Source organism: Glossina fuscipes, unplaced genomic scaffold (genome assembly GCF_014805625.2).
Source record: "Glossina fuscipes isolate IAEA_lab_2018 unplaced genomic scaffold, Yale_Gfus_2 27, whole genome shotgun sequence".
NCBI lineage: Eukaryota > Metazoa > Arthropoda > Insecta > Diptera > Glossinidae > Glossina > Glossina fuscipes.
The window spans coordinates 10,592,128-10,605,475 of record NW_023998422.1 but is presented as its reverse complement, the minus strand read 5'-3'; the positions used below and the strand labels follow the sequence as shown (position 1 = coordinate 10,605,475).

The following is a 13,348-nucleotide window of genomic DNA, read 5'->3' as shown; positions in this document are numbered from 1 at the left end:
AGGTCACTTTTTAAACTCCTTTGGATTTTTCCTTCTTCGCTTGATTTCTTTGCCACAACATCCGTTTATTTGCTTATATTAGCAGATAGAAGAAGGTTTGGAAATAAATTGTTTTCGCTTTATGACTTCTTCCTTATGGAATTTCTACCAATAACCAGATTAGGTAGTTTGTTTATCATTACGCATTAATTTGTGAGGCCTTTTCGTGCCATAATCTATGGCTGGAGTAGCTCAGCGGCCCAGGAAAACACAAGAACATTTATTTGTTACAGAGACCTTTATTGTTCGGTTTCATATTTCGCTTTTCTTATCCGATTTCCAATGAAGGCTGTTTCGGTAGTCACGTCTTTGGCTCACAGAAATCTACTCGTGATTCGGATTCGTATTTTTTGGCCTATAAGATAAATCTTATAAGCAATAAATTCGGTAAACTAGTGTCAGATGCGATTTGCCCGAACATGCGTATAGTTAGCTCGAACGGTTTTGCGTGAATCACTAAAATGGTTTTCGGTGGCAACACCCATCTGAACAGTAACGTGATAAGCCCGTATTGGAGACTTCTTTTGGGCAGTTTTGTATAGTCTTATGCCTCTGTTTAACCCAAGTACTTTGTTTCATAATTCAACCTATCTACCGCTGACAAGGGAACCGACACACATGGTCGGCCCGCGCGCCTGGAACGTGACAAGTTTACACCATTTCGACAGTTTTGGACGATAATTAACAAAAGTATATTGAAATACCGATTTCTTCCGGGATCAGCTTTTACTCGCTGAAAAATTTTATGTTAGGATGAATTTTGAAAGGGGCCCGCATCCATTGCAATCATTTACATAAAAATGAAAAATAAACCTTTGCAAATTATTCCACAATAACGTGATTCAACATATGAGGAGTTAATGTGATGTTAATGTTTGGAGCATACACTGGGGCCTACTTTTTGAACATCCTTACCATCTAATTAAGAGTTCCATGAAAATAATCTTTTCTGTGGCGACAAGGCTTTAAAAATTAAATAAAAAAAAAGACAGACTATATTGGTTGTCTCCCTTACATAAGCGTTTTTCAAAGTCGTATGAGTCACGGAATGGTTAAGCGGCTCGATTGCGACTTCAGTGTTGGCGGGTTCAAATCTCATGTGCGGCAAAGTTTAGCTTAAGTGTGGTGAGTGCTCAGTCGATAAGGACACAATACTTACCGATTGAACAAGAACCTCTGCGGGCTTCGGTCAACATTTTCGTATCTCTTGCGCTTTTTTTGGTCACATTTTTCTGATCATTATTTTGGCCGTACTCATGATGAGGAAAGTGATATAGTGATGGAATGCCGTAATTACGTGATTACAGTGCTTGTTCTTGATGCTTGCTTTTCCTTCCACAATTCATTTACATTTTTTTATTCTTTATTAGATTATACTTTATTAATTTGCAAATACCCAATCTATATATATATCCAGTTTAGTTACATACTGTACATGTATATATATATATATATATATATATAGATATATATATGGATATGTATATATATATAAACTAATTGTATACATATGTAAAATTAAAGCATTTTAGTAGATGTTGAGACATACATACATAAATATACATATATATATATATTAAGTCAATGTTTATGCGTATATATATATATATGTGTGTATATCTAAAAACAAATTTTGGTTTTAAACGATTATTTAAAAGTAAATTAAAATCCTTTGCTTGTTGACCTTCCTTTGATGTTATAAAATATTTATATGCATAGATCGATGTAGAGAGAATAGAAGAATAAATTGATAAAATTTTCTAACAATATCATTAAAAAGCAAATGCTTACACCTATTAAATTTAGAACATATTTGGAATTCAGAAAATATATTATATATATACATATATATAAAAGAAATTCTTATCTTGGCCATGTTTTCGTATATAGCACAAGCAGCAAAATGGGATTATAATTAAAAAGCTCTCTACAAACAGAAGTCCGGTATGCATATTTCTGAAAATACGTCTTTCATTTCTTCTTCTTCTTTAATAATACAATTTCTATCGAGTTCACGCGTTCTTTAATAATTTTGAGGTTATGTACCGAAAAAGTTTTACTTAAATTTACGTGCGTTCACTATCGCTTTTCATTTACCTTTCCGTACAATAAACGGTGCTTTGTTAGAATTAAAGAGCGACAAGGGGCGGTCATCCCCAATAACTCGGTATTATGTGAAGAAATGAATGCACATTTTCGTATGATATTTGTGCTTGTGAACAACTTAAATTAAAATTAAAAATAATATATTAATTATACAAAAAAAAAAAAAAAAAAATGTTATTTTCTTTTCCTCTGTGCAGTATGTTCTATAAACTATTTCTCTTTTTAACTTTTGTTTCTTGCTTTTTTTTTTCTCTTTAACTATCATATATATGTGAAAAATATGTAACACAATTAGACACCATTTCTAAAAAAGACCATCACACACGCTTTAAATATAGATTGATTGATGGTGACTTTGGTCTTCTACCACTCTTTCCTGTAGTTTCATCTGCCATGTTCGCCATCAAATGATTAAGCGGTGAACATGACCGGGATTAACATTAGGCGATCTAGGCGGTTGTGATACTAGAGATGGAGACGTACGATTTTTCATTCCACCATCTATACCTATTGTTATGGTATTGGTGTTGTTGTTGTTATTATTATTATTATTGTTGTTGTTAATATTTGAGGTGTTATTGTTATTATTAAGAGTTGTCGGTAGAAGCGAAGAAGAAGAGTTTTTATTCCGGCGATGTAAACCACGTTTGCCCTAAGTAAAAAAAGTCTCACTTATTTCTGTTGCAATTTATGTTTCTTTTCAATTTTACTTACCCTTTTGCTTGAGCGGGATTCTTCAATAAGATTATTTGGCACCTGAAATAAAGCCTCGCCTTTGATAATTAGAATGCTAGTTAAACAACAGCATTGAGCGGCCATTTTTACTTGCTCTTCAATGCTGTTCTTATTAATTGGATGAACGAAACGTGGCGGAAAGAAGGACGGCGCTATCATTGTCGCTACATTATGCAAATTCATTTTATTTGCCTCCTTTTGTTCGACAACATAATTAAGGAAACGCAACAATGATCTCAACGTATTACGATTCTCATGCGGCAACAATTGGCATATAATGGCCAAAGCTTTGGCTTGATCGTTAGGCGGGAGTGCGTGACACTGATAAAATAATTGTATGAGTTCATTGCTTAGCAAAGGTTGAGGCAATTCCCGTAGCCAACGCTTAAGCAAAGCGCTCAACTCATGCACGCTGGCCGTGCTTAAGAGTTGTTCATATTTTTTGTGTTTCTGATAGAAATGCGATTCAAGTTCTTGATAAAGTATTTCAGTCTAAAATAAGAGAAAATGAAAGGAAAACGCAAAACAAAAAGTGAACAAAAGCAAAATAATGATAAAACTTTTCGACGCATGTTGCTCTTACCTTTTGTTTGTGGCCACCGACGCGTAAAATTCCTTCTTCGCGGGCGCCACGTTTGGTCAGCTCCGCTAACAGACCCTCCAAAAACAAAGGCACCAAAGTCGAATCCTTGCCAGTGACCTGTTGGTCCCGACGTATTAAAGCATTTATCGAGACACCAAAAAGATTGCCTTCTTCTTTGCGACGCCTCTTCACGGGTTTTCTTTTATCAAATTGCACGTTATTACGATCGAAAATTGAAGCCACTTCCAGCCAAAATAGCGGCTGTAAACGCTTCAATTCCGCTTCATTAATGGTATCAATGTCAGAGTAAAATTCTAGCGACACATCACTGCTATCGACAGTGTCCTGAAAAAGGCGAAATAACATTTCATACATTTTTTCTTTCAAGCTTGATATCATTTCTGGTTTTTTCGTACATACCACAACATCTTGACTAGAACTCTTACGGCACATGTTCTCAAAACTGACGCCATCCCGAGACGATGGTGAATTCTGAGCACTTTGAGGCGGTGTATAGAGATTTATTTTATTTAAAATCTTTTGCGGAGCACTTTCCTTTGTTGGTATGTCAGTTAAATGTTTTATGCTAAGCAAACACTCATCACTCGAATCCCCCGATGACGTGTTATTATCACTTTGCGAGTCTTGATTCATCATTTGGCCCCGACTACGACTATAGAAGTACGAGAACGTATTAGAACGATATTAAAAATGAGAAATGCCGTTTAAATACTTACCCCACCGAACATGAAGGATCTGAACCTGAACGATTTCTTGATATATGTATGGTTCCAATACGTGAAAAACCCAGCAATTCTATACCATCAGCCGAGTACATTGGTATATCACAGCGTACATGCGTTCCACGAAATATATCTGTAGCGCTCTTCAATGGGGCGCTTGGTGTTCGTCGCAATTTTTGTTTCAGATTTTTGCCCGAAAACAATGGCGAATGACTGCTCCTACCGCCATTCGCAATCCCATTGTCCACATTGCTATTATCATAACTAGTTACGAAACATGGTCTAGAGAAGCACGAAAGAGAGAAGAAAATATTATGCATAAGGAAAAATTTATTTTATATCACAAAAAACTTGAAAACAATAACTTTTTTTTTTCAATTTCTATAATATATACGACAATCTTTTTATGCAGAGAAGTAATGGCCTACGTTGAGCTATTTGTTTTTAAAATTTTCACAGAAAAAAAACACCGAGTTATCACTCATTAAATTTTAATCGCGTATACCTTTCTTTCTTGTCATTGCCAAAATTTTCGAAAATCTTTAAAATCGATCTAAAGAGCATGATCCAAATTTTTTTTGTAATGAATTTTGATTCTGGAATCGTGGAGGTTTTATATACACGCACTTGTATTTCAGAAACTCGAAAATTTATTATTACACAGCACTAGGCTTCACTAAGTTCACGATTAAACTAAGTTGTCCTGCTCGAATTTTCCCCTTATAAAGTCTTTACACAGGCAAAGAATATCACAATGCTTTAGATATTAGGGGTTAATCCCGAAAGTAATGTAATTTTCAATCTTATTCTTGATATCTAAAAATTTTTCTTAATCCCTACCTCATGCAATTTGTTATCAAAAAATTTGTGAAATATCCCTCTTCGCAAAGTGCTACAAGATTTTGCGAACACTCGCAGGTAAAATATTAAAAAGCATTATTTGCTCGCATTACTTGTTTTTCCAAAATGTGGAAATTCCATGCTTAGCGAAATTCGACAGTTTTCTATGACCAGGCACTTTGGCATTTATATCGTTACCCACTACACCGCTTATTTTATGGTACGGTATAGTGCTTCCAATGTTAAGTGCGGCATACGACAAGTTTACTTTGGGAAAAAAAAATGCTGAGAAGATGTTAATAACGATGACCGTCCTGGCTGCCCCAGATTGTCAATGATATACAGCGGACTTTCTCCTGTACCCAAAACTGAAAAGACCCATCGAAGGACGGACTTTTGCGACGAACAAGGAGATAAAGATCGCATTGCTGAAAGTCCTCCCGGCCACACCAAAAAGCAAATAACAGAAATGCTTCAAGGATTAGAACATGTGCTGGCCGAAGGTTATTGCATCTAAGGCGAATTACCTTGAAAGGGGCAAAATAGGTATTGATGAATACATGAATATTTTTCGAGAATAATACAAAGTCATCCTAGCATATGTGAATTCAACGAATTCGCGCGATTTTCGAAACATTGTCCGGAAATTTAGTCCTAACTGACTGACTTGATCCAAAGATGATTTATTAAAATCGTTAGCAACCATTTAATGGCTCCCCAAAAAAAAGTAAGCGAAAAGCAGGTAAGAACACTGTAGAGCTGGACAAGGCCAATCATTAGACACTGTAACACTAAAACTTACACATTTTTTTTTCTTGTCAATGCAAAATGTTTCCCAAGGCTTTTATAACGACAACGTGGTCGACATTTAGTAAACTTAATATGCGTTTACTCTTTTCCAGTCACTGAAGACATAGCAAACCACACAGTAGGCTTAGCCGTCATAAAATGAGTTGTTGTAACCGTTTGCACGATCTTAATATACCTTGTCATGTAGGCTTATCAAGAGTATTTTGACAGAGTGCATATCACAAATTTAGATGGAATTTTTTGCACATAATTCCATAGAATTGCACTTAGGAAAAATAAAAACATTTTCCGAAAATTAGTTTCTAACCGATACAATATAGCTGAAGGATGATCTGTTGAAAATAGATGGAATCAAATCGTATTTGCAGCCATTCTCCCAGTAAACTTTGGATTCGTAGTCGCTCCCGATGAGAAGGTCAGTGAAAAAGACCATTCTGGCACGCTAAATGAATGTGAAAAATTTGGAGGGAATTTTTTGAACCTAACCTCATATATATTTCTACTGACGAACAATAAGATGTTACATAGCAACAAGATTTGCGATGAAAATACCGAGGAAAGAATAGTAAATTTTCGGATAAGACCATTAATATTAATAAGTTTAGACAATGTGAAGTCAAGATCTCGGCCATCTCTGATATAAGCCTTCGTTTGAAAAATAAAGCCTCTACATAACAATAAGGACTGTTGGCTTAAAATAATAATTTAACTTGTATTGCATTAGTATATTTCTTGAACGGCATGTCTTCGAACAGGGGCTAGTTTTTAGTATTTTATGACATATATATATGAAGAAACAGAAAGCGCTTTACAACAAAGATTAGGAAGAATAGATTTAAACCCCATGGCATTTCAACCAAAAAATCAAGTTTTCCATTGCCAAGTACGAGCGATTAAGTTGAAAGAGTAAAGATCGTTTCAGCCATCAGTTCGTCGGACACGCTGGCAATAATAAATGTACTAATGTCACCTTGAATTAAAATCTAAAACAAAAGATTCACGTTTCTTCTATAAGAACGTAAACTGAAGACTGCCCACCTTCCGTCTCAAAGGAAAGAACTTGACAAGCAAAGCAAAAAAAGGCAAAAGTCTCCGATTTTTTTTTAGTTTCCACTTTCAGCTTTTGAACGAGTGATTTTTACCTATCTTGACTTTTAAAAACTACAGCACTTTTGGTAGAAGAATGTATCTAACATGAAGAACGACTTGACACACACCCACCACAATCAATTTCCGAGTCGATTAAAGTTTGTCTGTCCATGTACAAGCTACAGGTCGCAATACTTGATATATTCTGATGAAATTTAACAGACTGCCCTATTTTGCACCAAGGGCGAGTGCTACTGAAAATATCTCATATCCATCTCATCATATCTCCCATATAACGATTCGCTCTAAAAATTGGTTGCGTTGATTAACTGTATTAGGTGAAGTGGTTTAGGGCATTTAAAGGTGGGCTTCTTACCCTTTTTTTCTATTTTCTAAATGTTATAAATCGCACCGTGGTTTTGGTTTTGAAACTATGCCTCATTATTTCTAAAGGTGGAATTTGTCTCAGAATTTCTCAAAAAGTTAAGCCTTAGATAAAATATGAAGTTTTAGTACATAAGTAGATGCAGACCATTTTCGCATTCTATGCGACCTTTGGTGTCCTTCAATGAGCAATGAAGCAATGAAGTTAAATCAAGCCAGAATATTACACAAATCAAGAATTTAAACATTCCCACAATATTGCTCCGTTTCTTTTTTTAATTAAAATCCTTTTTATGTTTTCATTAAACGACATCATCAAATATATTTTGGAATTTTTCCTCTCTTTTTGTTTTTAATATTTCCAGATTACAGATCACAACTTACATGGAAGCATTACCCCAAACCTCGTCGCCTTGTATGGAATCCAAAGAGTCCGGCGTAGCACTCCGTGAACGTGTACCAGTACTTGATTCCTGTAAGAAAGAAAGCAATTTTTCAATTTTTCATTTTTTTCGTTTGAATGTATGTAGCAAATCCTTACATCAAAATCTCGAAAGACATCCCGTATGTCTGGCTTGCGCTTTTGACGATTTTTGCTGCGTCCACGTACCGTTTGATTGAGAGTGCGTACACGTTGCTTGATAGCTTCGGCATGAGGTTTGGAGAGTGACGCTAATATTGGTTCCAATTCCGAAGAACGCAACTCAAGACCCTTCGAAGAAAATAACAAAAAAAAAAAAAAGAAAAGAAAACGAAAAAAAATTTCTTTTAATTAATATTTTGACAATCGTAAGAATTTTTTCACATTTACCGGACACCAATTAAATAATAATTTTATTAATATGTCCGCAAATTTTAAAAACATTTTTACAACAAAAATAGCAAAAGTAAGAAAAATAAAATCATTATAAGTCTTTATGTCAACCGTCTGTATGATGAACTAAATCCATTTAAAATATGTTGGCAGTGTTTTAAGCAAAAGTTCAATGTTTACTGTATATACGAATACGAGAGAAGTGAATACTACAACAACTTGCAACAACTGAATGCAGGAATTTTTCAATAGTTTTAGTTGCGGCATTTTTTTTAAAAGAAAGGTTTCGATCCAATTTGTTTTTCTTTATTCTTTTAATTACATAAAACAAGTAAAGACACTTCAGCGGGGCATGGTCTACCACAGCATTTTTCTTAATGCAGTTATTCAACATAAGGTGTTACACGGAAAGTGGTTTAAAAAGTAGGCCGATCCGAGCCATTTTTAACAATGTTGGTCCTTGAGCCAAAACATATCTGTGCACCAAATTCCATTAAAATATTTCGAAAATTAGGGCGGGTGGATTGGAGATAAAAATAAGACAGATGGACAGACAGATCGATTCACGAAGTGATTCTGAATGGGCGGGCACAATAAAAGTTGGATCTATTTCAAGTCCTTCTGGAGGTTGATTACATTCGCGCTAACTTAGCACAGTCTTGTACCACATGTCGTGCAGTGTATAATGCTCTTATAAAAATTAAAAAGAAAAACGAATAAAAATAAGTTATTTTTTATAATGAATGTAGGTTACGTGATCGCATAAAAAAATTAGAACGAGTTACCGTGACGGTTAGCCCTTCCCATGTCCTTTACTCATAAAGACAAAAGCCCTCTGCTGTTTTGTCCTAAACTTTTTAACGGTTAATGACTGCGACTAATTAAAATTCGTCTTAAACTGACACTTTTTCAATTATTTATATATATGTGTATTCGTATCAAATGATACTTTTATGTAATGCGAGAACTCTTCTAAACTTATCGGGTTTGATGTTGTTGCAGTAAATGATTACGAAAAAAATATTTGTTTAAAATAAACTAAAATTTCGAATAAATAAATTTATTGCAACCGTTCGGTGAACTTAAATATTTATGTCAATGATACCAAGAATTTCAGTCTTTTTAACCTCTTAATAACGAGTTATTCAATAAGTTTCTAGGATAATGTATAGACATCGCTACGCATGACGTCTCCATATGATTTTTAAATAATGCCACTGCCGTTACTTTTGGGGAGCAGCAGAAAAAAATTGAAGATTGGTATCATCTAAAGATCGTATGTAAGCATCGATAGTTGTCTTACATCTATATGTCATCCTACGACCTCAGTGAGTATTATGCTACAAGATGATAACAAAAGCCGAGGAAGATTAAGTTGACTTATTGACCATTGACTTATGGCCTTTCTGCCGCATTCAACTATTTTTGCTAGAATTCTGGCTGAGTTTTTTTGTAAAGGAATGAAATGCAAGGAAATATTTGTTAAGATTGAAAACATCCTTTAACTATGAAGTTACGTTGAAAAGAAGAAAGCAACAGAAGACAAGATACTCCAATACATTAATTATTAATGAATCCGTTGCTTAGGAAAAAAAAATAGAAAAAACTTAGAATATTGCAATCGGACAGAGTTGACCGTTAACTACCCTACGGTTCGTTGCAATCACTTTTTCAAAATTTTGCTTTATAGAGGAGAGAGGTTATAAAGGTCACTTAATTAAATTGGTAATGCATGGGCTAGGCTTGTTTTCGGGGCAAAACATATCAACGTGTCAAATTTCATCATAATATCTCGGCCTGCAGGTTGAAAACATAAGTACACTGACATCACCAACATCAGTCGAGCAGGCAGACTCAAATGAGAATTATTTTCTAAAGTGTTTAGTTAGTGTAGTAGAAGGTTGATCATTCTCAACTAATTCTAGAGGTTGGAAATTTCTTTGCCAGCGCAATATACCTTAAACCACCAACGATGTAGTAAGCAATGAAGAGAGAGGAATATTATAACAGAGGACGCCGAAGAAAGAAGGATTTTATGCCAGCAATACTAAACAATATTTTTATTGCTTTCAATACGGAAATCGAAAAATATGGGCCTCTTTTCTGATATTGTTGGTTTTCCCGACAATTCTTAGCATAATCCTGCAGAAATGGATTTCTCTTTTTAATATTTCATAAATTGAAACGGACGCGTTCAAGTAATGAGAGCAGAATGAGGTAAGAACAGTGTAGTCGGGTAAAGCCGACTATTAGATACACTACACTGCTTCGCTTAATATACATATAACTTCTAGGGTTTGTACATATTTTTTATGAAAGTTTGCATATTGAAGGAATCCTTACATGCGGTGGTGTAGAAAAAATAGATCCACGTGGTCCAAACTCGCTTTCTACGTCAATTTGCTGTTATGAAAGACAATACAAATTTTTACTATATAAAGACCCAATGTTTGTATGGGATTGGTTCAAAAAATAGCCGCAGCTGGCCCAACTTCTTACACCATTTTAGATTGCCGAAATACTATTACTTAGCCGCTTTTGTCGAGAAATTTTGAATATTGCATTTTTTTTCATAAAACGATCTTCCGAAATAAGGCGTTGCATGGAGAGTGGACGAAAAAGTAGCCTGATCCAAACCATTTTCAATGGTGTTGGTCTTTGGATCAAAGCACGTCAATGCACCAAATTTCATCAAACACATTGCTTGACCACAAATTTGCATGGGCAGACACCAGCCGGACAGACGGACAAACAAATAATAAGGGTGCACGTTACATACTTTGGCGTAAACTTAATATGCCCTACACCATAAATGGTGTAGAGTATAAAAATATATGTTGAACGGCAGTTCTCCTTTCAATCGAGCTCAGACCGGTTTCTAATAGTATTTCTTGAAAAGGGAACTGCATATGCGCAGCAATGTTTAATATCAAAATATAGCGTGAAATACTGCAGATTACATACTTTTCTCAAAAAAAAACATTTGAAAAATTCCCGATACTTTTTGATCTTCCAATATTTACGCGTTTTAACATACTCTTTACTCACATACCTGTTCAAATGGTTTTGTTAGCTGCGGAAAACCAGCCGCAATTAGCCATTCAGCCTCTAACTCGCCTTCTATGTTTTCAAGTTTGCATTAAGTTTATCAAAAATATGCGAAAAAAATAAAGAAAAAGCAAAACATTAATTATAATTAATTAATTAATTATACTTGTATACTTTGCTCATAATATTTACCCTCGTATTGAATTTCCGGCTCATTATTAGGTGAATGCGTTTGTAAGAGATATTCACTCAAAAATTCACTATAATCCTGATCTGAGGCATTATCCAACGACGTGTTGCTGCTCATTTTATTACTGCTTTTATGAACATTCGGAAAATATGGCATTATGATGATAATGATAATAATGATGACAATTACGATGTAAGTGTTGAATGATTATTGATCAACTTTTCCGTTTATATCAAAACAGTTCTTAAAATACAAGACTGACTAGAGTCTTTTTTGTGAAATGGTTAGCATTTGTAGAGACGACCCAGCACCCATTGACGGGTAATGTTTAATAAAATTTTTGTAACATTTTGTTGAAGCAGCTCATAGGGGAAGCTTTATATGATTTTGGCTAAAAATATAAGAAAATAAAATAAGATTGTTAGGATATTGCATGTATTTTGATCATTTATTCACTTTTATATATTAATCAAATTATTTTCCATTATTTTCTATAACTTTCTCAAAGTTTTCTGGCAAAATGGCGATTTCGTGTCAAAAGAACGAAATTGGTTTGGCAGCGGTCCAGTTATGGACCAGTGTTCGGACTTCCTTCCTAAACCGCGTGCCAGCCAATTCATGCTGCATAGTTCTGAACAAGCGGTAATCAGAAAGCGCTATGTCTGGTGAGTACCATGGATGCGACAAAAATTCGCGTTTAAACTTCAATAGGGTATCCTTGATAACGCTTGAAGCGTGTGCCCGAGCACTACTAATCAAAATACAAGCAAGAAGACACTTCCTGAATCGATGTGAGCTTGTCTGTCCCTCTGTCTGCCTTGTTTTTTTTTTATGTTCAATTCGCACGTTCTACTGCCTTTTGCTGAAACTTGGTGCACCAACATATTTTCGCCCAAACGACATTGTTATTGAAAATTATTCGAATCGGACCACTTTTTCGACTACTTCTCATACAAAGCCTTGTTATGAAAAGTTGTTATAACAATTGTTGTATTAAACGAAGTGTTGTAGGGTATTTAATAGTGCCACCTGTTTTGTATTAATTTTCAATTCATAAAAGTTTACGACTACATATTTCGTCTTTTCCTGGCAAAGCTATTATTTTACGAAATGACTGGCATTAACTGGCTATTAAATATTATTGTGAAAACGCCAGATTTCATCAAAAAAATCTGCATGAAAACTACAATGTTTCTAAAATAGGTTTCCAGAATACGGAATTTCCTAAAATGTTTGCAAACTGAAGCACAAACAAATAAACGTTTGAGTTGCTGTACCTGATTTTAGCATACAATGACGGCATTTAGTGTCCCTCGCTTGTCACAATAAAAGGGCACTTTTAACCAAAAAACCAACAAGTAAAAGAATGAACAACAATATCGGATATTGCTGACCAGTTTTCGAAAGGTTTATAAGTCGGGAATTTACTGGACCCAGAGAAAGATCGATGTACGTACTTGGAAATGTTCTTCGCCGTACCTGCTCATGTCTCTACGTGTGAGGAAAAAAATTTGAAATTTTTTTGCTTTTGTAAGAAGAGGTGTTTTTTGTTTATGTTGCAGTGTGGGCATGGCCTCTGCTCAATTTGATCTTTTTCAGTGGTAAACTGCTTGTAAGAACATGTACGATATTTTCATTGCTACGACCAGCACGAGATAGTATAACAACATAGATGGACGGACATGTCTACTGGGATTGAGTCAAGGTATGAACTTCTCGAGTTAGTTCAATCGTAACGTTCAGTTCGTTGAAAAGGTTTGATGATTCCCATCATTAAGGAAATTTTCACGAGAAATTATGAGATCCAAGAGAGCATAAACCTTGCTTAATATCGAGTACATAAGCTTTCCTCGGCATGGAGCATCGTAAACTGACCGCAGCTGAAGCTTTGTTTTCAGAAAGCGAATACAATCGCCATTCTTCGGTTATGGCTGTAAACAGTGAATAAGAGTGGAAAAGTCATTCAC

The 13,348-nt window shown here is 35.0% G+C and overlaps 1 protein-coding gene across 2 annotated transcripts in view; it reads right to left on the bottom strand.

Annotated features, from left to right (window-relative positions):
- Positions 1-2,335: 2,335 nt before the first annotated feature.
- Positions 2,336-13,348, bottom strand: part of LOC119635681 (rho GTPase-activating protein conundrum) — a 126,806-nt gene continuing 115,793 nt past the window's right edge. For both annotated transcript variants that reach the window (XM_038030631.1, XM_038030630.1), the window contains exons 5-13: positions 11,384-11,772; positions 11,196-11,263; positions 7,871-8,041; positions 7,714-7,802; positions 4,201-4,488; positions 3,884-4,136; positions 3,464-3,808; positions 2,860-3,372; positions 2,336-2,797 (exon numbers count right to left, since the gene is read on the bottom strand). In XM_038030631.1, coding sequence (XP_037886559.1) covers positions 2,549-2,797; positions 2,860-3,372; positions 3,464-3,808; positions 3,884-4,136; positions 4,201-4,488; positions 7,714-7,802; positions 7,871-8,041; positions 11,196-11,263; positions 11,384-11,537 — 2,130 coding nt within the window. In that variant the 5' untranslated portion in view covers positions 11,538-11,772 and the 3' untranslated portion in view covers positions 2,336-2,548. The remainder of the gene's footprint in view (positions 2,798-2,859; positions 3,373-3,463; positions 3,809-3,883; positions 4,137-4,200; positions 4,489-7,713; positions 7,803-7,870; positions 8,042-11,195; positions 11,264-11,383; positions 11,773-13,348) is intronic.